The 26,260-nt window shown below is 36.7% G+C and overlaps 1 protein-coding gene across 2 annotated transcripts in view; it reads left to right on the forward strand.

The window, feature by feature from the left end:
• Positions 1-26,260, forward strand: part of NRPA1 (nuclear RNA polymerase A1) — a 249,193-nt gene that overhangs the window by 172,175 nt on the left and 50,758 nt on the right. For both annotated transcript variants that reach the window (XM_089807317.1, XM_089807318.1), the window contains one exon: positions 14,933-15,135. In XM_089807317.1, the coding sequence (XP_089663443.1) occupies positions 14,933-15,135 (203 nt within the window). The remainder of the gene's footprint in view (positions 1-14,932; positions 15,136-26,260) is intronic.

Genomic DNA, 26,260 nt, shown 5'->3' on the forward strand with positions numbered 1-26,260 from the left:
AAGCAAATTTTCCTACATATTTTAAAATTCTTCATATATATTATAAAGATGTCCCCTAGTACTCAACTTGGGGTAACCTTGGTTTTCTAAGCTATTCCTAGGTTGATGCGCGTCTCCAAATGTAAGGACTATGGGTCATTTGTTGTACAATTTGTGAGCTTCCTTGCATCTTTGAGAAGACTGGTGTCTAAGAATCTTTTTTTTTTTTTGGTTAAAAAATTAAGGGACATTCTTGTTACAATTTTCAAGTCTTGGTGATGCTTATACAATGTCTAGGGGTGTTGTGAACGGCCTAAGGGCATTTTGTTGTTTGTCCAACATCTTGAGTGGAGGAGTATCCTACAAAACACTATATATTTCATTGTCAATCAGTGTGTAATTTTGTTGTATAGTTTAGTTCCTTAGTACAATGAGCAAATATAAGATATGTAGGACATCTTTCAATATCATGGCTTATATAACCTTAAGAAAGAAGGGGAAAAGAAAGCTAATTTCATTTGGGTTTAGCATAATCCAACCATATGCATACAAAATGCTCTGGGTCCTCCTTTTATTTCCTCCACATCTCAAGTTGAGGATTTACCTACACACCACAATTTATTTTGTTGTTAATAAGGGTGAAATCTAGCTGCATAGATTGCTTCTTTAATAAAATTTTCAAATACAACATATAGAAGGTATCTTTCAATATCATGGCTCATAAGTCATAATCGTTAGGAAGAAGGGGAAGAACAAGATAATTGAATTTGGGTTTTAATTTATTCCTTCCATCACCGAAATTTCTAGAGCTTGTTACACGGGTGATGTTGCATGTTAAAAAAAATATACTTGAATATGTTCAAAGTTCTTATAACATTGATTTAAATTGCAAATTATGTTTGTGATACAACTATTGTAGAGAACATGTAATCCATACAAGATAGGTCCACATTCAATTTAGAATTGTAGTACAAGTTGGGTAGAAATGTGGAAAGAGATCTCAATGATGTCTGAAAGGAGAAAATTGCTATTTGCAAACTGCATCACTGAGCAGATAGCATTGTGTTAACATCAAAGAATTGCTACAAATGAAATAATACTGCATGTAATTTATGTATATTTCAAATGCAGCAATCTCTCTCACATTTATATTGGGAATAAGGTTATGAAGAGACATTCAAGGGAGATGTTTATTCGTTAAGTACATAATATATATATATATATATATATATATATATATATATATATATATATATATATATATATATACACATACATAAAATAATAATAATAATAACCTTATATATAATGAACAAATTGTATCTCATATATAATTATTCATAGGTTTATTTGATTGAAGCTACAAAGCATTAACACTCCCTCATGGTTAGGGAGGATAACCACTAGATAAATAGAACACAATTGATAATATTTAGAAACAATACAATAAAGCAAGTCTTTGATCAGAAGACTTTCGAATTTCCAATGTATGATATCATGTTAGTATTGGCCTATCAAAATATCAACATAGGATATTCACCAACTACTAATTTGATATCATATTAGGTAGCATGAGCATTGGCCTTCCAGAACATCAATTTAATGATATCCACCAATCACTTTGAGTAATGGCTTATTAGAAAATCAAATTAATGATATCCTCCAAGTACTCAATACGGTAATGGCCTATTAGAATATCAAATTATCACTTTGAGTAATGGCTTATTAGAAAATCAAATTAATGATATCCTCCAAGTACTCAATACGGTAATGGCCTATTAGAATATCAAAGCAAGATATTGACCAAATACCTATAATATATCTATACAAACAACTTATAGACTGTCAATTGAATGACATCTAACACTTAGTTGTTGATTTACAAGATAAAGCCTTTCATGATCCATTTCAACATTTACATAAAATGTTTATCATGATTTAAGTTATTGTAAGATTGTTAGCTTTCAACAAATTTTGCAAGTACATGTGATAATCATTCGGAAGTCATCACTTCCTCATGATGTATACAGGAAGCATGCCCATACACACATGATGTCACCACAAATAATATCATGTGGTGTTGTCATGATATCCACCATATGTTAAAGATTGTAGTTGCAATAGAGATCTTTATCTGTGAAAATATGGACGTTATTACCAACATTGACACCTTCATCTGAAAAGGACACTTATGTTTAAATTGTAATATTAACGTTAAATGACATGTGTCTTTCACATGCATTGAGGCATGAATATTCGAAGAGTTGTAATTAATTATAAATGTTATGGGAAACTGAAGAGACCTTTGATTATAATGTGAAGAGTCTCTCTTATTGTTATATATATTGCATCAAGTGAAGGATATTGTACACTTAAATTTTATTATCAATAAAATGATCTTTTGTTGTGTGGCTGGGTTTTTCCCTTCATTTCTGGAAGGGTTTTTTCAAGACATTTTTGGTGTTTATTGTTTCAGTTTTTGCTATTTCTGGTTGCTGTTTATCATCATTGATTTCTGGCCTCAAAACTGAACATGGTATCAGAGCTAGATTTTGAGAACAACATATAAGTGTTCTTTTCTTTGTCTTTACTGATGTGTTGGATGGTATACGGTTGCAAAATCTTTGAAATTAGAACTTATGGCTGCTTCGTTCGTACAAATTGTGGTAGAAAGAAGCAAATTTGGATATGAATTTGGGCATTGCAAAAGAGGCCATGAAATCTATGGTAAGACGTCGCATGTCATCGCAAGTTCAAAATGCATAAAGAAAGGCAACTTATGTGCTCATACAAGACGATTTGTTTAACATAGTTATATCATAAGAATCTTTGTTAGTATCTCTTTGTAGTTATCTCTAGGCCAATATATTTTCTTCTTTTGATCCCCTTCGAGGTGCATGCAACATTTATATGTCGTTATAAATATATTTTTGTGCTGTTTTATGTCATCCTGCCTTTTATTGGTAATGTTTAGATTTTTTTCTTGAGCTCATGGGACCTTATAATAACATCCTTCAATAAAGATTTTTTTTCACTAGTTTGTGCATTTTGTAAACAATCTATAAGTGTTGATAGATTCGATCCTTCATATTTGAGCGATATTCTTATTTTTGTTTGCTTTGTGTTTGATTTGTTCTACGAAGAAATAGACATGCATATTTTATGTATAAGTGTGTTGAATATTCTGAAACTAATAGTTGTGTCGACAACTTATCTTGAGGTATTGGAGGTGTCTGTTCATGATTATTCTTGATCATCCGTCTATAATTTGATTTTGATGCAGCGCTTATAATCATGAAAGATTCTTTGTCGCTATTTATCGGCGCTCTCCAATGTTGTGAAGACATTTATGATATTTCCTATCTCCTACCTCAAGGAAGTTGCATATACTCAAATCTGATATCAGGTGTTATGTTTTTTTACACATATTGTTCGAGTCTTATCATATGAAGAGCAAATGAGGAGGTTCTCAGAGTTGGAGCCTGTAGTTTCAACAACAACGATAACCTTGTCGTCTATATGTGATTGGCAGTCTCTAGCGATTCAGAGTCGAGATATTTGTTTAGTTGTAGCTGCATGAAAGAGAGAGATGGACATTTCTTAAAGTGTCTTTGATCACCTCTTTTTTTGAAGTAATACAGAAGTTGTAGAGTTAACCATTGCAACGATTGAGAAAGGATACATCGATCTCTATAAGTCGAACCATTGCAAACCAAACGATCCAGAAAGGATACATCGATCTCTATAAGTCGATAATTGCTGCACCCTCAAATTTCTCTCAAATTGTGCAAACCATCATCTTTGTAATGGCACAAGTCTACTCTTTCATTGAAGTTTAGAAGAGGAGCATTTTTTTAAGAAACAATAGGGTACAGATTGGAAACAAGAGATTTCAATTTGGAGAGAAAATTATGAACAAAGGTTGTATCTAGTAATACATTTTCTTTTTGTCTTCAAATCTTCAGCCAAGCAAGACTTCAAAAGTGTCATAGTACAACATGGAGGTTTTTCTGTGAAGCTCCGAGCATAAAGACTCACACTAAATTGAAGTCGATCTCTCGCACTTGAAGGACATTGTTTAACATGGAGTGGAATTTCATGAAATGTTTGTGTTCTGATTGCATGGTGAGTGACCGTGTTCCAGTGAGCTAAAGGAAAGCTCTCAAAATTTCTAAAGCGAAATGCATGATGACCAATATGGATAATATGGAGAGCAAATATCTCGTGTGCAGAAGTAATGCCTCGATGGTGCAAGCTATAGGATGTATGGTTATTAGTTTTCAGAATATACAATAGAAGAAATATACTTCTTGATTTGCAAGATGCATGGTTATTATCATCCGACAATTTGCTTTGGCATTCTTTGCTGATGATAAGTGTCTATGTAGAGGAGATACGTATTTTGTGATCATTTTATTAAAAATAGTGCATTATTTTAATATTAATCTCTATTACAGTTGATATTATAAGTCATTATTATCTGTCTTGGTTGTAGTATGCAACAAGAGAAGAATTATATATCAAATGCTGAAGAAGTTTTCAAGCTGTTTGCATCAAAGAATACAATAGGATGCAACAAGAAGAAATGATGATATTGCTTTGGTGATTCTTGATACATAAATAGAGTATGCTATTGTATTAGTATGTATGATTGATTGATTTTTTTTTATCTCTCATTGTTGTAGGATGAGATAAGAAAGGCAATAGGTTGATTTAAGTAAGATGGAGATGTTGAGCTTTAGAGAGAGATTTTAGCTTCATAATGAAGAGGGAGTACTTATGGAACCCTCTTTCATCCTCATATATACTTGTGATGCTTGTGGTATTTGTAAATTTGACTTAAATGGAACTAAGTCTATTCCTATTCTTGTGTGAATATATGAGATTGTAAATAAGCGATGATAACTCTTTCACTATGCGATAGTGAACATCATGTTGAGAGAGTTCATAATACTATTACGTCGAGAGATTCTGTGATGGGAGTTGGATGCCATGTTGAGAGATTCCATGACAATTCACGTTGAGAGAGTCCCTGATTAAAGGCTTAGCTGTGAGTCTTACAAATCCGTCATGTTGAGAGATTCCATGACAGTATCACGTTGAGTGAATCTGTGATGATAGTTGGTTATGATTTTTGTTAGGTTTTCATGTTGAGTGATTCCATGAAGTTTTATTGCATCCATGTGATTAGATATTATTATTGACATTTTGGTTGCAACTTTGTGTGTTTGATCAGCTAAAGATCTCTCTTTGGCTAAAAGGGAGTGTTAAAGATTGTGATAGAGATATTTATCTCTGGAAATTTGGACCTTATTGCCGTTATTGTTACGTTCTGCTGGGAAGGACACTTGTGTTCAAATTGTAATATTAAAGGTAAATGGCATGTGTCTTTTACATGCATTGAGGCATGAATACTCAAAGAGTTGTAATTAATTATAGGAGTGATGTGAAACTCAAGAGACCTTCATTTATAATTTTAAGAGTCTCTCCTATTGTTATATATACATCGTGTCACACGAAGAATATTCTACACTTGAATTTTATTATCAATAAAATGATCTTTTGTTGTGTGGCTGGATTTGTTCCTTCATTTTTAGAAAGGTTTTCCCAGGATATTTCTGGGGTTTATTGTTTTAGTTTTTGTTCTTTCATATTGCTGTATCATCATTCATTTTTGGGCTCAAAATTGAACACAGTGGATCATATCAGCGAATAAGTTTTTCATCTCAAACTTATCTCTCATAGAGAAGAATGTATTACAAGGAATTTCACTTGGAACTTCTTTTTTATAAAGAAACACTAACCTTTTGACCTCTTTGTTAAGGCTATTTTCAATAAGGTGTCAAGACTTCCTCTAAATCTGAAACATATACTCTATCTACTCCCTCTCTTTGTCCAAGGTTGCCTCTAATGAAGGTCATGCTCCATGGTTCAACAAGTATCCATCTATTTAGGAATGTTATAGTCTAGATATCCTTGGTTCACATGGAACTTCATCCCATGAATCATAGTCCCTTTAACTGCTAATTTTTTTCGATTAGTAGAGAAACCATCTCAACATATTTTACTCATTAATGTGCTTGATCACCCACCACTCGACTTGACAACAAGAAATATAATTTGGAGAACCATGAGCTGACTCAGTTTATACAATTAATTATTTAATTACTTACATTTACTGACAGTTGTTTGTTCTTGCAGGGTTGCATCTCCTCCCCACTCATTAATGCTTGACCCTTCGGTCTTGGGTGTATCCTGGTGTTGTCCTGCATTTTTCAACTTAGTTTTGCATTACTCTGAGATAGCGCTTTATTTAATTGGCTAACATTGATCAATTTATTGACCCCAATTTGTATAATGATCCTTTTACTGAAGGCTTTCGTCAAGTCCTTTTCATTTTCATTTTATTAGGCCTATGCTTGATTTTTAAAGCCTTCAACGTCCTTTTTTGTGTTTTAGAGTGTGTGTTTGTTTGCTTTTGGTCTTTTGGTTTTGCTCAAATCATTGTTTTCGGTTTTCCCTTTGATTCGGTATATCTTAGGGCTTAATCGGACTTGGTTGACCAAATAAGTGCCTAAAAGGTGGACCTTCTAGAGGCAATTGTATGATTTAAAAATTCATGTTATATTTTCATGTTGACTTTCACTTTATGTTATGTTTTTAAGTTACTTTATCACTTAAGTGACTATAGAGCACTTTATGTTATATTTTCACGTAGAGTTGGTTTTTACATTTTTCACTTAAATGATTTTATAACTATATACTTTGATTTATTTTTGAGTTACTTTATGTTTATTTAAAACATCTAAGTTAAATATTACTTTTTGAAATGATATTTGCACATAATATATTAATTATATAGTGTAAATGTTATTTTTGATCCAATTAAGTGATATTTCTTCAAAAATCAATTAGACGTGTGCTTAATTGATCACATAAGTGGTGCATAGGCATGTTTTCCAACCCATTTGCCTCTAGAGAATGCAATTTTGCACTAGAGAGTCATTTTGAAATACTTAAACATGTAAATGCATGTAATTTAAAACATGCAATGGGTCTCCTAGAATGCAATTTGCATCTAAAGGGTCAAAGACATGAAAATGCATTGCTTTTAAAATATGCATTGACCCTTGGAGAGTGCGATTTTGCACTATATGCTTGGTTTTTACAAGTTTTTAAACTATGTAATGCCCCTTCTAGAATGCAATTTGCATCTTGACTCTAAATGCATGTATTTTAAAACATGCAAAAGTACTTCAAGTGTGCGGTTTGCATAGAAGACCAAGTCTCATGCATTTTAAAACATGTAAAGACTTCCCAACAATGCGTTTGGATTTTCCATCACATGTATTTGCAACTTGAGACCACAATTTTGCAAAAGAGGGCAAAACGTCCATGTTCATGGCCTTGGAGAACACGTTTTTGCTAAGATTGTTCAGATCTGCCCATTTCATGGCATGAAATCTCTCCAACAAGGGTCGTTTTTTGTATTTCTATGCATTTTCATGCTTTAGGTCTTGAATCTCCTTGCAAAAATGTTGCTTTTTATTATCTCTTAAGGGCATGTTTTGGTAGAAAACGCCTAGATTTGGGCATTTCCAGCATACTTCTTCCACCAATGGAGGGTCTTTTTTAGTTTTGGTGCATTCCATTGCTATTGGAGGTCACGTTTTTACATTCCAATGCCTAAAATGATTCATGTTATGGCATGTTGAGCCCACTTTTTTTGCAAAAAGCATCCAAATCCTTGGTATTTTTAAAAAGCATCTTGCATCTTGGGAGTTATTGAGCATGTTTTTGGCCTATCCTTGCAAAAACGCCTCATTAATTGCTCATTAATAGCCATCATTTGCAAGTATTGAGGAAGTCAAGAATTTCTTTGAAGATTCGAATTTGGAGGAGACACATTCTTCAAACCTATTAATCTTCCACTTTTGGCTCCTTGATCACCAAGTAAGTTGAAGTTTTCAATCCTGTGCTATTTCATTGCATATTTTCATTCATCCTTGTACATTTGTCCAAAGATATGCATGTATTTTGCAATTTAAAAAGAAATAAGATTAGAACTTCCACTTTTGAGTTTTTGGAATTAACCCAAATTCTGAAATTCAAACTTGCATAATAGAGCAACTTGATATTTTGTCATGTTTGAGTCAAAAACCAAAAGTATTTTTTTGGCTTGCGCATATTTTAGCTTGTTTGCTTGCTCCTTTTTTCGGAAAGGTTAAGGATTCTTTTCCAAGAATGCAAGAGCATATCACACCTTTTCACTTTCCACCTTTGCATGCAAATGCATCACATCACTTCATTTTTCACCAACATATGCCAAAGCACACTACATCAATTTCCCAATATATGCAATTACATTCCAAGAGCAATTACATGTAATTCCATCCTCCATCTACATTTACATGTAATCTCATTGTTCATTCGCATTTACATACAAACCTATCCACCATACCCATTTACATGTAATTCCATCCTTTGAACCTAATTACATGTTTACATCAAGTAATAATTACATGTAAACTACTTTACATGTATTTACCTCTAGAGAACCTGATTTTGGCAACAAGTCACTCTTTTAAACACCAAAGTCGCCATTTGCACACACCAATATGCATCCCAACTTGCATTCTTGGCCATGCCCACAAAAGCCTATCTTTGCCCACACACAATCCACCCTTGAAAGTCCAGTTTTCACCCTTTTTACCCAAAAACGTATGCTTTCATGTGCATTTCGAGCCATTATATATGCTCCATAAATATTTAATCCATACTTCAAACACTCATCTCTCATGGATTCATCATTGTAACTCAAGTCCCAAAGTTTTTATGGATCCAATCTCATCGGAAGATGTTTCATCTTCATGTTACGGTGCACTTTTCAAGATATGTCAAAACTTCTTCAAGGAATGAAGGTATCTAGTAATAAAGGCGTGCTTCAAATCTAAAGAAGCAGTAATTCATTTGGTCTCCATTTTCTTAATTGTTGTCGAAGAACCTGAGTTTGTGTCAGAATACGCCAAGAACTTTATTCAAAAAATAGAGAGTTAAACATGCTCATGGAAAGTTGTTTTGAGTTTACATCTGGACACCATCAAGAAGGTTTTCGAAGTGACAATGGGCAATTCATCAAAGAGAGTTAGAGGCTATCAAAAGATGCAACACCATGGTTATCAAGAGGTTGTAGTGGTGCAGAATACAAGAATCCTCAATCCCGCAAGTATCACCAAGGCCTTTTAGAATAATCCCTAGGATTGTCTCAACTCTCTTCCGTCTTCTTCCTTGTTTATTTTCATGTTTGTAGCTGGAGAGAATGAATTGCATGAAAATATGTAATTACATCCAATTCAATTACATAGCCTTATGACATGTAATCCTATAATTTCTCGGACCTAGTTTGACCGGGTCAAAGTTGGTTGAGCTACTTTGACTTTTTCCTCCACTTTTATCTCAAATACTTTGCCTATATAAAGGAGTGCCCTCTCATTGTAAAAATCATCTTTTGTTGTATGCAAGAAAGCTTTGCCAAACTTGTGCAAGCATAACTTTGTTGTGTGGTACAAATTTGGGAGAAAAGTGAATAAAAGAAGCATTTGGATTCGAAGTTTTGACTGTAAGCAATTGTGATAGAGCAAATTAGAAGCTTTGACTGTAATTTGTGCCTATTGTCTTAAGAAACAATCAGAGCTGAAGCTGTGATTGAGAGCGATTGTGGCGATACATAGAGTAGAAGTATTGACTATAGCTTGTTATAACATCTCAAATTCATGAAAAATAGTTAGAGTTCACTACTTCTGGAAGTCTTTGTGCCCCAACGATAGAGGTTATTCTTATAGAATAACTTAAAACAAGACTTAGAGACAAATTGGTATGCTTTCAATCAGCCTTTGAGTTGGTGTGAGTTTATTAGTATCACCGTTTCCAGCTATTCGATAGAAGCGTAGTTAGAGATTTCCCCTTGGCCATTACTTGCTCTGCAGGTAAGTGGATTCTTTTTTGAAAGCTAAGAGGAAGGAATATTGGTAAGACCCGTCACAGATCTCTCAACTTTTTACTTACCTTGAGTTGATCCAAGGAATGGTGAGAGGGGGGAGCCTTCCCTTTATGTTAGGAGAGACTTTGTCTCATACGCTATGCCTAATACCTATTTTGCAACTAGATTTTAACATAACTATCAGTTGCAAAGGATTCACCCAACACTTGGGAGATTTTGAGCTATGTATAATGCAAGTATCAGTTTAGCAATTCAGTTTTGTTTTTTCGTTCGAACTAATCTTGTCTTAGAGGTATATGGTCCATGCTTCCGTACAAGTTAGATCAATGCCTTATGTAATGTAAAATATATCAATGCTTGCTTCATATATTTATGCACAAAATATGCCAGTAGTAATGTGATTGGTGAACATTCATAGTGATGATAGTTTATAGTTGCGGTTCTGTATAATCAACAACACCCAACAAGCATAGTAACAAAGGAGATTCAAAAACTTATATCAATTCCTTAGATAACATGCTGTAGCTTTATTTACAACATTGCTGCTTCATTCATGATCAAGTATGAACAATGATAATAAAACAAATAGTTGACAATTGATTTTCAACATTCGAATCAAATATGAACAAAGAATATATGGCAATAAATCATGAGCAATGATTGCATGATCTGTAGTTGGATTGGTGCTTTGTTTAGCATGGCTTGAGAGTAATGAGTTCCAATGAGATGAATGTTATTTGGGACTATTGGCAACAACCATGGCTAGTCATTGGTCACAAGAAACTTGACCAATTTAAATTAAAAAAGGTTATAAGCCGATATGAAGGTGGCAACTGCTCATCAATATGGAGCCAATGTTAAAGACATAAAAGGTTTTTATTCCTAATGATTTTTATATTAAACTATATTGGCATCATGCTATTGGCGTCACCTCTTAATGTACATACGTACATACATACATACATACATATATATATGTGCGTAAATTGAATCATAAAATTCCTTTTATCAATATGTTGATTTATGCACACAGATATATGTGTGTGTGTGTGTGTGTTTGTGTGAGTGCGCGTGCAAGTACAAATGTTAAAAATAACATGGTGTCAATATATAGAATTACATCCTGGCGACCACTCAACGATCTCAATTATAACAAGGTAACAATTTTATGCTATTAAATGTTTAATGTTTTTTTTGCTTAGTGAACTAATTGGGTAGCTCATGGGTTTCCAAGTTATACTCTTGCTTGCCTAGCCGTTAAATCCTTAACCAAGATGGTTAGAACCCATACCTTATGGCTCGTCGATGGACTTTTGGTGCCCCAATGCTTTAAATCCTGTTTAGCAATGGTTTCCCTCCCTTCGTCTTCTCCTGCATCTAGAAAGAGAATATCTCCATGATAATAATATATTCCTCAATCTTAAATCAAGATAAGTATAATCAAAAGTATTTCATAATTGTCACAACAGCTAACCACCATTACTACTAACAACCATTTTTATAACTCTTGTAATGTAAATATTCCTTTTGAGTTGAGTTGTAATCGAACAACTAACAAGTCATTTTCACATGAATCAAAATGGTTAACCATAATTTCCTTTTTACAAGGTCATAACATTCGATTGTTTTAACTAACTGCCATTCACATGAAATGCATAACGACTATATGGTTATTTTAAATGAGCAAAAATTTGGGATGTAACATAGCATGCCAAATGGACTATTCTTTTTCCTGCAAGAGCATCCTCAGAGACAAGGGAGAAGGTCAAGGCAAATAACTGTTATAGTACACATGGAAATACAATTAAGAGAGAGAATATAGTGATTGGGTAAATTTAATACCCAAAGCTAATGAATACTTATTTGCACATCTTTGATAGAAGTTTCTCCAATGAAGGTCCATATGCACTAAATCAGAAACTATCTCTATATAAGCATTTGTCAAAGATATAGTCCCTCATGGGAGTGTAGGCAACAATTTTCGACGTTTACCATAGTTCTATTTTGGTAGGTTAATTTCACTTCCTTCAATGTTCCAATAGTAAAGCAATCTTTCTTCTCTTCAATGACAACTTAACATGGCAATTCAATTCCTCAATGTCATTCCTTGTCATTTGAGATTCCCACTCCTTGTTATTTGAGACTCCCACTCATGGAAAATTGCACAAGAGATAAAATTGCTCAAAATGATGGTATTTGTGGCTCAAGAGATCCTGATTTGAATCTCTAACTGAAATGTTAAACTGGAATGTCTTCCTACCTTATAGTTACAGCTCATATTTTGCAGCGTACTGTATGTTTCAGACTCTATATGTTTGCAACCTTCTGTATTTGGACTTGGAGATCATGGTAATATCCTCTTAGATCTTTCTCAATGGGGATGATACAAGTTGTATGCTAACAAAAGAGCGAGGCACTCTCAACTTATCTATCTCATTGAATTGTTAATTTCGTTGACAACCCCACACAAGGAAATTCTTATACTTTAAATCATATCTAATGGGCACTTCAATTTTTCATCATCTTCTCCCATTTTAATTGAGAGAATAATAATATATAGCTGATTAAGAGGATCAACTAGTTTGGGGAATTAAGAAAGTTATCTTTTATAAGTTATTGCCTTGATCACAATCATTCCAACAATTTGCCATTAATCAGTAACAATTCCAATTGACTAACTCATCAAAGTCTAAAGCAAGCATGTTAATAACATCTATTGTACTGTAATAAATGTGCATAGTAATTTATAGTCAACTATGGGCTAATAATTATTGTATGAATGTTGTCTCTTGCAACTGTCAGCCTTCGATTTATTATGAAGTCACTTGTAATTTGTTCATTGGCTTCACAATCACCTCTTCTCCAGAACAAATCGTTCACCTTCACTAACATATCTCACCATCTCATATTAACCTAGGCGAGTAAAGTGAATTCTAACAAGGTATGAGTCGGTCTTCATTTAATCGCTTCTATACCAGACTATTTCCATAGTAGTTGCAGTATGTTGAATAAATTTTTTAACCATTAGAAGATTGTTGTGTATGCACCATTCATTGTGTCGTCAATAATTACACGACAATGTAGAGGCCCAAGTAACATTGTGTCACATGTATTGAGTCATTACAAAAGTCTAGGACATATCACCATCTTTACTAGAATCAATAATTTTTTCATAATAACCAGAGGCAACAGAGATCAAATATCATATATGTTCGATGTCAATATAATTGATGCTTCTTTTCTATTTATTGATACCCAATAAATAAAGTGAACAATTTATTACGCGGTTTATCAAGAACTCAAATTATTTAAAGCTATGTATTAGTGCAACAGGTTGGACACTCGAGTGTGGCCCATCAAGTTTATTTGTTGTTGTACGCACAACAAATCTTAGTCTCCACATTCCACTGTGGAAACATCACAGTGACAGTGCACACTCACACCTTTAACATCCCTCGGATCATGATTTCTGATAGACCACACCATGCATGCAGGCCAAAAACTTTATTCAAAACCTTAAGATATTGAAAATTTGGTTCTCGAAGAACATACATGTTTATTGAAAATCTTATTCGCCCAATAATCACTTTAATAATGATCTTGCATTCATCGGCTGATTCCTTAGACAGCCAGACCACATAATCTTTAATGATGAAGGTCATCCTTGTATATATGCATTGAAAAATGCATCAACGTCTTCTCCCTTATTTGATAATTTCGAGACATATATGAATCGAGCATAATCAATCTCACTGACATGAATAGATGTTTAGTGCAGTAGTCTTCGTACTATCGCATTTCATATTGCCCGATAAATGGTTGAATCTCAGAGACAATTATCTTAGTGCCAATGTAGATACTACAAATTGGTCAGATGATATAAATGTGTCTTTGTATACGAGTATCCTTTGTGAATTCAGTTTCATTATGTTCTTGCAGGTTGTGGTAGATAGAGAAGGTAATGTGATGTCCATGGGTGGGATTGCTATTTTCTGTGTGTATCGCTAGTGTAGAGAACTCCAAGATCTCTGACATGTGAATCAATGATATGAATGCCAACCCGATAGTGCGACCACTTGTTGTTAACAATAATCTCATATGAAATTGGATTCCTGCTTTCTTCATGTGTTTAGCGTGAAGGCTTCCATATTATCTACATCAAATGATGGAGTATTGGACATTGCTAGAATATTTTAGAAACCTCATAGGTCTAGGAGGGGAACGTGCTCTGATACCTTGTTAAAATCAAAGTATTGCTACAAGTGAAATAATACTACCTGTTATTAATGTATATTTCAAATGCAGTAATCTCTTTTGCATTTATATTGGGAATAAGGTAATGAAGAGACATGTCCCTTCAAGGGACATGTCTATTCATTAATTATATATATATCCATATATATAATGAACAAATTATATCTCATATATAATTATTCATAGGTTTATCCGACTAAAGCTACAAAAACACATTGATATGAATTATGTTTGAGTAATAAATTATTGCATTGATATAAATTATATTTGAGTAATAAAATAATCATACAAATAAGGGTTTGCATATGAAATAGGTCTAGAATTAATAGAGAATTCTAGTACAAGTTGAGTAGAAAGTTGGTAAAGGTTTCAAACATGCCTTAAAGATAGAAAATTGCTGTCAATTGCTAAGCAAGCTAGTTTGGCCATTGTCTTTGTTCTCACTTGGCCATCCACTAGTTCCACTATTTTTCAATATGAAGGTAAGCATTGCTATATTTCTACCATTTTTTTAATTATGTGATTACTATACATTCATGTAAATCTAAGTTTTTATGCATTAAAAATTAGATTACCAGCAAGGAGAACCACCTCTTTAGTTTATAATTTGATTGATGTATTTTTTATTTGGTCGGTCATATATATTTATTATGTATAAACTGAGGCATGATATGTAAACTTATTTTGGATTTTTATCAGGTAAATTTTACCCAAATATCCTCATTACTTGGACAGCAAGAGTTGGAAGGAAAGCGGGTTCCTCGTATGGTTTCTGGTAAAACTTTACCATGTTTTCTCCCTTGGGATTGTAGAGCTCGTGCTGGAGGTTTTATTGGTGATCGTTTTTTGACTGGCCTTCGCCCTCAAGAATACTATTTTCACTGTATGGCAGGGCGTGATGGGTAAGTTGATGATTTCTGCAAATCATAATAGAACAAAGTTCAAACCGTAGTTTGTAAATGTTAAGATACCTATTATTTTCTGTTGTATAGTTTTTGGTATAATTCGTGATGGCTGTTTGATCCTGGTTAAAGCTTGAAAATTTGCATTATGTTAGATAATCTATGTGTAGATTTTATTAAAGGGTTTTGTGAGGGATAACAATGAGTTTATATGAAAGTAGTTTGTGGAGGCCCAAAATTACTTGTCTTTCATGTCCACAGTTTTTGGAATGATTGTTGTCTTTAATTGTGCACTTAGCATCCATCAATAATCTATTATTGAGAATTTGAACGTGCATGCTTTTTTTTGGAGATTTGAGTCTCCAGCATAGAAATCAATCAGATATTGAAATGAAGTTGCAACAAATCTTGAGGACTGTTCTATATGATTTTATTGGAGTTACTCAAGGTTCTCTTCAAATCATAATGGAACACAAAGAAACATTCTTATCTAGTTTCTATATGAAAATAAAGCATGATATAACTAATTACATTTGAGGTAGAGATTGCTATTAGTATTGTTTTGAGAGTTTCCGAATATATTTTTCGAGTATTCAGAATATATAACTGGAATTCCAATTATCAAAGGCGTCCATAACAATCTAATAATTTGTATCATGACTGTATTGAAATTCAGCATCATTGAGGTTCTAGGATTTCTCTTACTCTAGTGCTAGATGAACTTTGTTCATTAGGGCTATTCTGCAATAACGACCCAAAAAAGATTTTGTTCCAACTTCCAAATCTTTTGAGTTTTGGCCTTCAATCATTAAGTCACAGTTTTCATTGAACATGTTATGAGTCATTTTCTGAATGCAAATGTTAAAAACTGCTGCGACTAAATTTCCGAATTATATATTCATCAATAACCCATGCCAGGATTCAGAGATTTTACTAGGCACTGTCAGACATTTTGCATACTGTTTGGAATGATTATGTCTGACAACTTATTGAAAGGATATGAAAAACAGTTATCATACATTAATTCTAGTATTTCATAAACTGGTATCAACAGCAGATACACAAAATAACTGCTGACAGTAATTTGTATGTAACTGTCATTTAATTCAACACTTTGCTGGTCAAAAGTGTTATACACAGATCTCCTTTACAACAGAGCCATTTTAATTTAATTCAATAGTATGGATTTTTTACTGCATAGATTAATTGATAAATGCACACAGATAATGAACAAGAATAGCAACAGCAGTACTCCATTTATTATTTGCATATGCCAAGAGATTACATATAGAGCATTAGATGATTTACAATGATCTCTGATAAGGTATATATACTACCCGCCGAACCTTCCCGAAGGGGTCTGTCCGCTACATGACAATGCTAATCTACCCGTCAGCTACACAATCTTTACCGACGACATCAACTCGTCAGCTACACCATTTATACTGACGACATCATCCCCCCCAAAAGAAAAAGTTGTCTCCGGACAACGATTACAAAATATCCGAGACAAATTAACAAACAAAATACATTAAATGACTAGCTACAACAAGATAGATCTGCTTCTGTCACATCACTTTCACATTCATCCCATGCCTGTACCAAATTGGTCTCCAACCCATGTTGCATCTGTAGTCTCTGCTAACACAATACTGTCTCCTGAGTCAAGCTGACCTTGATAGCCACCCATGCTTCTTTCTCTGCTTCCAACTCATGGGTACTCTGAGCCAAGTGTCACTGAACTGCCTGCAACTGGATGATCAGCTCCTCTCGAGCTCTCTATGCATCCACCAAGATAGCTTTACGTCCAACACTTACTCCAAGTGCCACAAAGCGTAGCATCCCTCTCGAAAGGCTTGCTCCAGTGCTCTCTCCAGCTTTGGTATGCAACAGCTCTAGGTCTCATCAACTGGTCACACTTCCCACGACTGATAACCGCACTGACTGGGGGTCTAGGGGGCAATGCCCCCAGCGGGATCCTGCCGCCAAGACCAAATCAGCACTCTGAAACCCACACAAAACTGCATGGAACACACCATTTTTGTGATTTTACTCTGATTCTACACTCATTCTGGCAACTGCTGATATTTTCCCTTCTCTTTGGCATGAAGCACTACTCATTCCGAACTGTTTCAATCTGTCGTCGTTTTTTTTGGTAGGCTGCTTCCTTTGCTCGTCTGCTATCTCTGATATTATCTCCTCTAGTTAGATCCATGCTATAACAATAACTCCATTTTCCTCCAATCACATTCAATTTTTAATCCCTCATGAATTGCCCAAGAGAGCGCAATCAAAAACCGCATAGGTTATAAAAATCTTCTTCGCGCGACAAAAATACAATTTCTCCACGGACTCCCTACTCTCCTCGACGGCACAGTCAACATGGTCTCTTATTTGTGGAATGAAGTTTTAATTGCCGCAGAAATGAAACTCTCTGAGGATTTCACTCTCTGCAATTCACTCACAAGGCTTGTTACATTCGCTATCAGCACCATAGGCTACCCTTGCAGCAAACTAATTGTCTCAACCCATGGAGGAGGGGCTTAAAAGACTAAGCCGCGAAAGGACAAGACTCCGTTGTGGTTGCAAAAGCGAAGGCGTGGAAGGAAACCAACAATCTATGGATGGCAAAATCACCCATGGGAGAAGTGGACACCGCGGGAGAAGAAATTAGACGCTGAAATATCTGTGGGAGAGAAGAGCAAGGTCTGCAAAAGGATGAGATAGCCTGCGGGAAGTTACCTGCGAAGGAGAACATAAATCTGCAGGGGAAGTTTACTTTGCCATAGACCTCATCCGCGGAAAGATGTCCGTGAACCCACCTGCGGGAAGTTCTGTCCACGAGGGTGGGTGTCCGCGGAACATCTTTGACATCTCTGCATTTTTTTTTATATTATTAATCTTATTACTCTCTTTTTTTATTTAATTTTTAAATTTTAAATTTTTATTTTATTTCAACAAAAAAATACAATGAACTCAATTTTCCCTCCAGACCTCGCCATTCTGCAACAATGAGGGAGTCATATAGACTTGGCTATTCTGCAACGACGATGGAGTCTTCCTAACATGGTACATCTTCAGCTTTGACCCGTTCACTGCCTGAGGCACTTCTTGTCCGTCCAAAGTCCACAATTTTATTGCTCCATTGTCACCTACCTCTCGAATCTGGAATGGCCCAACCCATCTGACCTTAAACTTTCCTGGTTTGATTTCATTCCGTCTGTCATACTTAGTACCAACTGCCCCAGCTAAAACCTGTTGAGTTTCAGATGCTTATCATGCCACACCTTACGTTTGTTCTGTGTTACCTCTGTGGCCCATTGTGCTGGCAATTTCGTCGGCTGCCATCCCTTGCTGTCAATAATTGTATTCTTGATTTTAGAACCTTCACTTTGTATTGCTGAAGTTTTTATTAAGCCTATTCTCTTTGTTTTCTGCGCAGACCGTGCGATGTGTTTTCCTTGCTATCAACACCCTTCTAATATATCAAAAGTTCGTCGTAACATTTTCTTTCTGTGTAGTCGTACAGTGAGATCTTTCCTTTTTTTGGGTTCGTATTGTATGTTCTTCCCCTAAGCTTCAGCCGTAATCGCCTTTCCTTCTTCTGCTTCTCTGTATTCCTTCGGACATTCATTTTCCTCTTCTTTCTCACCTTCGTCCACCCTTAACATATTACAGCTCGGAAAGAGTTCGTAGTCCTCTATTTGCCAGTGGTAAAGACTGTTGACAAAATCCAAATCGTCATCCGTTGATCTTCCTTCTAACCGCAGGACTCCCTCTTGATCTGGTTCCATATGTTGCCTCCCTTCATCTTCTTCTTTAGAATCTGATGATAGAGCTTCTTCCCCCACCATTTGGGTGTGTAAATCAATGACAAATTTCTGCCCTTTGCTTTCAAGTGACAGAGTGTTTTTCTTCCAGTTATGTTTAACTCTGGCTTGAATAAGCCATCCGCGGCCCAGAATGGCGTCGTATCCTTTTCTCTTAAGCAGGATCACGACAAAGTCAAGTAGGAACGACTATGTGCCAGTCGTCACTAGTTTTTCCATCAGGATGCCGAGAGGTTTAATGCCGTGTTGGTTCGCTGTCAGCAACTAAAATGTAGGTGGCTACAACGTTGGTTGCCCTAACCTCCTCCAGGTATCCTCTGGTAAGACATTCATGCCGGATCCTCTGTTGACTATTGTGTCCGTCAGCACATTTCCCAGAATCCCTATCTCGACGACCGTTGGATGCCGTCCGGATGTGAGTGCTAGCAGCATTGGGTCTTCTCCACCTACGGCAATTTCCTTCCCTCTTCCTGGTTCTCTTGGTAACTTAGCAGTTAGCGCGATATTTGTGAGTGCCAATCGGAGTTGAGGCATTGTGAGCAACAAATCACCTATTTTGACGGATACCTTAGTTTGTAATATCTGGTGTACAATGTTTGTTCCGCACGGTTCCTTGTCGAGGTGTCGGTTTTGGTGGTGTCCTTCAACTGAGATGTCCCCGCCTGTGTTGCCTTTTCAATTTCTGCCTGAGCTTCCTCCAATTTCCTCTTTTCTTTTGTTGGGTTGGGGTACAATTTTGCTTGCCTCCGTGTAATTGCCAGAACCTCCTCTTCGTTCGTCTCAACGGTGATCAATTTTACTTTGGATTTTGGGCACTTGGCATCTTCATGATCGTCGGGTCCGCACCATTTGCATAATAATTTTGGTGTGTTTACCCTTGTACAATCCCGGACAAAGTGGCCCAACAAATTACATGCTCGGCATTGAACCATCGGTCGGCCGTTTGCATTGTACTGAATTCGACTTCAGCTGCCATTGTTATTGTTATTGTTTGCATTGTTGTTGTTGCTTTGCCCTCTATTATTATTTTTGTACTCACTCGAAGTGGCACTATCAATTTTGTGTTTCCATTCCCTCTGACGTGGAAGCTGCCTGTGTCAGGAGCATTTGTTGAGGTCCTTTGGTTTTCATATTGAAGGGGTATTCTTTTATGGAATTTCCCATGATCTGGTAGATCTCGCAAAATTGGTTCTTTGGACAGGACCCTTTGGTGTGACCTTCCGTCTTACATTCCGTGCACCATAGCTCGCTTCCCTTTGTTTCTTTGTACATGTTCTTAAATTCCTTCATCATGCGGATCATGTCCTTCTGGAGAGCTCATACCTTCTTGCTGTTGCTTTCATCATCGCTGCTGCTATCTTCTCCCGATGACGTGTCATCATTTGAATCGGATGAACTACTCTTCTTTTTCTTTTTTGTCTTTTGCTCACTTTCTAAGTTCATTGCTCGATTGTATGCTTCAGTGTATGATGACGATGACACAATCTTCATCTTCTTCTACATCTTCAGGTGTAGGCATTCAATGAACCATCTTTTCTACAGCCCATTAGCTGGCTTATTTTCCATTTTATTAATCAAGTCTTTTAATTTCGTGGTGTAGATTCGAACTATTTCATTTTTTCCTTGTTTTGTGTTGTATATCTCAGCTATGATCTCATTGTCATCGCAGAGTAGTTGAAATTCGGTGGTAAACTCCTTGAGGTTGTCCCCAGTGGTTAATTTTTGGGGATCTGCATTAGCATACCAATCAATTGCGACACCTCGTAGGGTTGCCAGAAATTGCTGGACCCATTTGTTTGTATCTGTTATGCTATTCGCCCTCCAAATTGTTTTGCATGTTTTACAGTGTCAGATCGAATTGGTCATACCGTCGCCATCAAACTTCGGCAACCTTTCCTTTGGTCCTGTCATCATTACTAGATTTTGTGCATGGGTGTTGTTCGGTCCTGCAACACTGGCACTGTTCGCTCCCACTCCAACGCTTTGCACTCCCACACCGTGGCTTTGCACTCCCATGTTGGCGATCTGCACTCCCACACCGACGCTCTGCACTCCCACATCAGCGATCTGCACTCCCACACCGGCGCTCTCTCCAACAGTTATCTTATCTCCAACAGTGTGTTCTCTGGTGAAGAAGGGTCTTCCTATTTCGGAAGTGTATTGCGGACGAAGAGTTCACTCCACGCTCGTGCTCCCTCAGCACTCTGAGCCATGCCAGTTAATTCCCTTCCGTTTGGATTCTCTTCCCTCGGCGAATACAGGTTCAAAAATTCCTTCCTTGCTTCTTCCACCAATTCCACCTGTTGTCGAGTCTCCTCCAACAATTCCTTAGTGTTTTGGTGTCTATTAGCAATCTTCTGAAACCTTCGTTGGCGTTCGGCCTGTTGCGCCAAAATTAAATTTCCTTGAGCTATGTGGATTTCGTCTTTGTCCTTCAGCTTATTCTTATTTTTGTTTAACTGATTCGGCATCAGTCTTCATTTCAGCCTTTGTTCCAGATCCATCAGGCAATGACGCCAAATGTTTATCGCATAGATTAATTGATTAATGCACACAGATAATGAACAAGAACAACATTAGCACTACTCCGTTTATTATTCGCATATGCCAAGAGATTACATACAGAGCATTAGATGATTTACAATGATCTTCGATAGGGTATATATGCTACTCGCCGAACCGTCCCGAAGGGTCCGTCGACTACATGACAATGCTAATCTACCTATCGGCTACACAATCTTTACTGACGACATCAACCCGTCGGCTACACAATTTCTACCGACGACATTGATCAAATCAGTTTGCTGAACTGTAGTACAGAAGAGTCAAGCATCGCTTACCTACCTTTTAGTATTTTCTGAACAGTCTGCTGAATGTGTACCTATCCAGAGCTTGTATTCTTTGGTATGATAGCCTGATCTATAGTGATGCCTCCCTCAAAAGGCTGTAGCTAGCTTGATTAAGCTTTCCAAAGGTTGTGCTGGTAGAATTCAAGACTTTGAAGGCTTCAAGCTATGAATAATATCAATTGATTCACCTCCTAGGGAATAGTAGTGGTATGGCATTCTCAAACATAATTGTCTTCCCTTGTTAATGCCACGTCAGTCTTTGAAGAAACTTTTAGGTTATAATTAAGGGGGTAAAGTACTTAATGTGTTGTTAGGAAAACTTATGTAGCAAGAGTTGTGTTGGTTCTTGTAACCAACCGAAGCGCTATATGTGGGGTCACAAGGAATTGGAATGATATGGTATTGTGGAGAATGTTGGTAATTCTGGTAATGTAATTATTTGGCTCAATGAATAATGTGATAATTTACCATCTTTGTATAATGTGTACAATTTGGTTATTGGTATAGTTATTACGATTGCATTGGTATCTAATTTCTATGCATAGCTTCCATACTTGGCGTAAGAACCTCTCGAAGTCCGACGTATAACTACTTTCATACCTAGCACAATACTCTGCCATATTGGTGGATAACACTTCTGGCACCATTGCCTAGTACAAACCTGAGGTCTAAGTAGGCTGGTGGAAAGATTGAAGCATAATGGGTCAACCTTTCGACTAGCAAACAATGATAATTGATAGTTACATGGAGGAAGAAGTTACGAGAGTTGACCAACTGATACAAGATCTTGTTCGGGTGTGGGACATGATGATAGAACAATATGTATGATGGGAGGCAGAGAAAAAGGGCATTCCCCATTGGTGCGGTACGAGCCGAACTCTTCTTGAACGAAGTTGCATACCATCTCCTCGATAGTCTTCCAAGGTTGCTTGCATGTAGGCTGGTGAAAGTGGAAGAACAAAGAGAGGCTATTTAAAGAGAGCAAAGACAGTAGTAGGTGCTACAATGATTTTACTAAAGGAATTGTAGAGAAGAGGAACATAGATACACAAGTAATCGCAGAAGGACGCCTAGGTCCAATAATTAATGCTCATCTTTCCTAATAAAGATGGTAGATGCTACAGGGAAACACACTTGGACGATAGCAAAGAGGAGTAAGGCGATCTTTACTGATACAACAAGTGGAAAGGCGATAAAGACTTCGAAATCTTGTCCAACAAGCCCAACAATATGGCAACATCTACACCGACAATGAATACTAGTAGGAAGGGCTGTCGGGCGGAAGAACTATTAGGGAGGGACCAATAATTGGCACGCGATGAAATGGGGAGGACATCGACAATTGGGATAGAGAGTCAAAGGAGACAGAGCACTCTTGGCAATATGAAGGCATCGATGAGGAAAGAAGTTTGGAGGGAGAGGTAGCTGAATATACAGTAATGGAATAAAAGGACTAGTCATCTCTAAGAGAGTAACAATAGGGCACATAGAACTGGAAACTCCTGGAAGTTTGGGATATGGGTACTGTCAAAATATAGGAGAAGGAGGTAGAAGAGGGGAACCCTCATGACCCAATAATACTAGGCAAGGTGTATCTAGAGGGCAAGGAGGGAACCCCCAAAGGGTAAACCTTCAAAGCACAAGAAAAAGAATGAGAAACACACAAAAAACGAAAACTCCCAAAATTTACATGGGAAGGAATAGAAAACCCTTCACGACATTGAGAAAGATGTTTAAGCATTTGGGAGGCCACAGGGTAGGAGGATTAGGACAATTGGCTAAAAGCTTTTCCTGCCACTTTACAAGGCATAACAAATGACTAGTAAACAGATCTTCTAGTGGCACAAAAGGCAACATGGACCAACTTAAGGAAGACCTTTGAGGCAGAATTCAAGTTATTAAGAGATGATGACACACATCAAGGAAAGAATGAATGTGTTCGAGTCTATCATTGGATGTTGAAAGAACTAACAGGGAGGTTGGAGAACAGAGTAGTAGACAAATTAAAAAAAGATGGTTTATATTTGGACGAGGCTCTTATCCAGACATAAATGAAGGTGGTAACTCCATCTGCATATAAGAAGGCATGTAATCGAGCCTCAGACATTGAGAGTGAAAATAAAACGACGACGAATAAAAAGAGACTGAGTGATGACAACAACGATGAAGAAAGTGGAGGGGAGTTGAAGACAATTCAAGAACTCCATAAAGGTATGATGTGAATGATGAAGGAGATAAAAGGAGAAAAGGAAACTAAAGAAGGTAGAGAGCTATGGTGTATTGAGTGCTGAAATGAAGGGTACACAAAGAATAACTTTCCAAAAAAATCATTTTGTGACATCTGTCAAGTTGCTGGACACTCCTTTAGGGAATGCCCCTACAACTTGAAGGTACAAAGTATGAAGGTACATCTAACCACCAAATTGACCACACCACCTACTAACACTACCATGAAACACAACTTCCAATGCCTCCCTAGGAGGGTATCGAAACAATAGGTGCAGAGGCAACAACAACAATAATAACACACGACGAAGTTGCATCCAGTACAATGCAAAGGGTGGTCCAATAATGTAATGCCGAAAATGCAATTACTGGTGGCACTTCGCCCTTGGATACCAGAACCAACAAAGTGGCGGAAATATGTTGTGTCGATGGTGTGGACAGATGCTGGAAGTGGAAGAGCCTAAAGAAGAAATAATGGTCATTACTAGACTTCAAGCAAAATAGGCTTTAGATCCGGACCCATGAATTGAAAAAGAAAAATTGAAGGAGGCACGAATGACAATGGAGGAGGAACAAAAATGCAAAAAGGAGAGAACAAGTAGCCCGGTATGATAGGTATCCAAGATCAATATAATAAAATAAATGTTACAAGCTACTGTACTAGTAAGGGTGGCTGACTTACTAGATACACTACCTCAACTAAGGGTAGTGATATCAGGGAGTACCACTGGCCATGGAGAGAATAAGCTCCCTAAAAGGGATAGCAATTAGGATAGTCCCAATAAAGAGCCAATGACTGTAGAGCCAATGCTACTAATGATGGGATTAGAAAGGACTCCAACCATAGTAGAAATAAAAATAATGGGTCACAAGCTTATCAACGCCATTATGGATGGAGGTTGATACTCAATGTACTTCTTGAGGAGACATGGAAAGCCCTTGAAAAACCCACACTCTGGTCGCCAACCTTCCACTTATTAGGGGTAGATCAACACAACACAATACTACTTGGTACGCTCGTGGGCCAGAAGGTGACTATGGGAACAAAACAACTCTTCCTAGACTTTTTGGTCATAACTTTGGAAAGGAAAGGGTATGATGTTGTGCTTGGACGGGAATGGTTAGTGACTATGAAAACCAACCATAACTGGAAGAACTTTTTGTCTATTGAAAGTATAGGAAAGAGGTATACCATTGATTTGTGGAACCAAATAATGTGCTAAGAGTTGGCATCCGACTCAGAATTGGAAGGAGGGGAGTACAAAGGGAGGAGCAAAATGGAACACGACCAGGAAGGAGTTTTGAGGCTTAGAAGCTGTTTTGAAGATGGGACCAATTCTTTCAATTGATAGATGGAGGAGTACGAAATGTTCCAACCGATTTGTAACATGCTTGAAGTTGTTGAAATGGAAGAAAATGAGGAGACATACCCAATGGAGTACAAAGAATATAAGGAGGGGACGACCAAGATAGATGACACGCTGACCCACCAATTTCAAGAAGACAAGAAGGGAAAGTACAAGGAGCCAAATATAATAGAAATCAATTTGGGTGACCAAAAGGAACTCAAAATAATATTAGTAGGAGACGATTGGGATCCAATGTTGAAGGGGGCTGCATTTAAAATCATCCTATAGTACAAAGATGTATTTGCATGGACATACAAGGATCTAAAAGTATTTCTGCCACAACTTTGTGCACAAGATACCCTAGGTACGTAGTGCGATACAAGTAAGAAAAAGATCGTTCCGCATGAATAAGAATTACATAGTAAAAGTATAGGAGATCACAAAAATGTTGGAGGTTGGAATCATATTCAAAGTTAAAACAAGTTAGTAGGTGTCCCCAATAATTATTTCACTAATGAAGGAAGCACACTGGATTAGAATTTTTGTAGATTTTCAGTGTCTAAATGTAGTGAGTATCAAAGGTCCATTCCCCATTCCCTTCATAGATAATATACTTGAGGAGGTGGCAAGGCATGAAATATATTCATTCATGGACGGGTTCTTCAGTTATAACTAGATCAATATAGTAGAAGATAATCTAAAAAGCTCTTTTGTGGTAAAAGACGAAGTATACACTTACAATAGGATGCCATTTGGGTTTGGCAATGCCTTTGCCACATTCCAAAGGATCATACTCCACATCTTTGACAAGATAGTGACAAGGAATTTTAAGGCATTCCCTGGCGATTGGTCCTTATTTAGCGGAAAAGAA

The sequence above is a fragment of the Cupressus sempervirens genome, chromosome 10 (assembly GCF_028749045.1).
Source record: "Cupressus sempervirens isolate cs-2001-9-10 chromosome 10, ASM2874904v1, whole genome shotgun sequence".
Taxonomy (NCBI): Eukaryota; Viridiplantae; Streptophyta; class Pinopsida; order Cupressales; family Cupressaceae; genus Cupressus; species Cupressus sempervirens.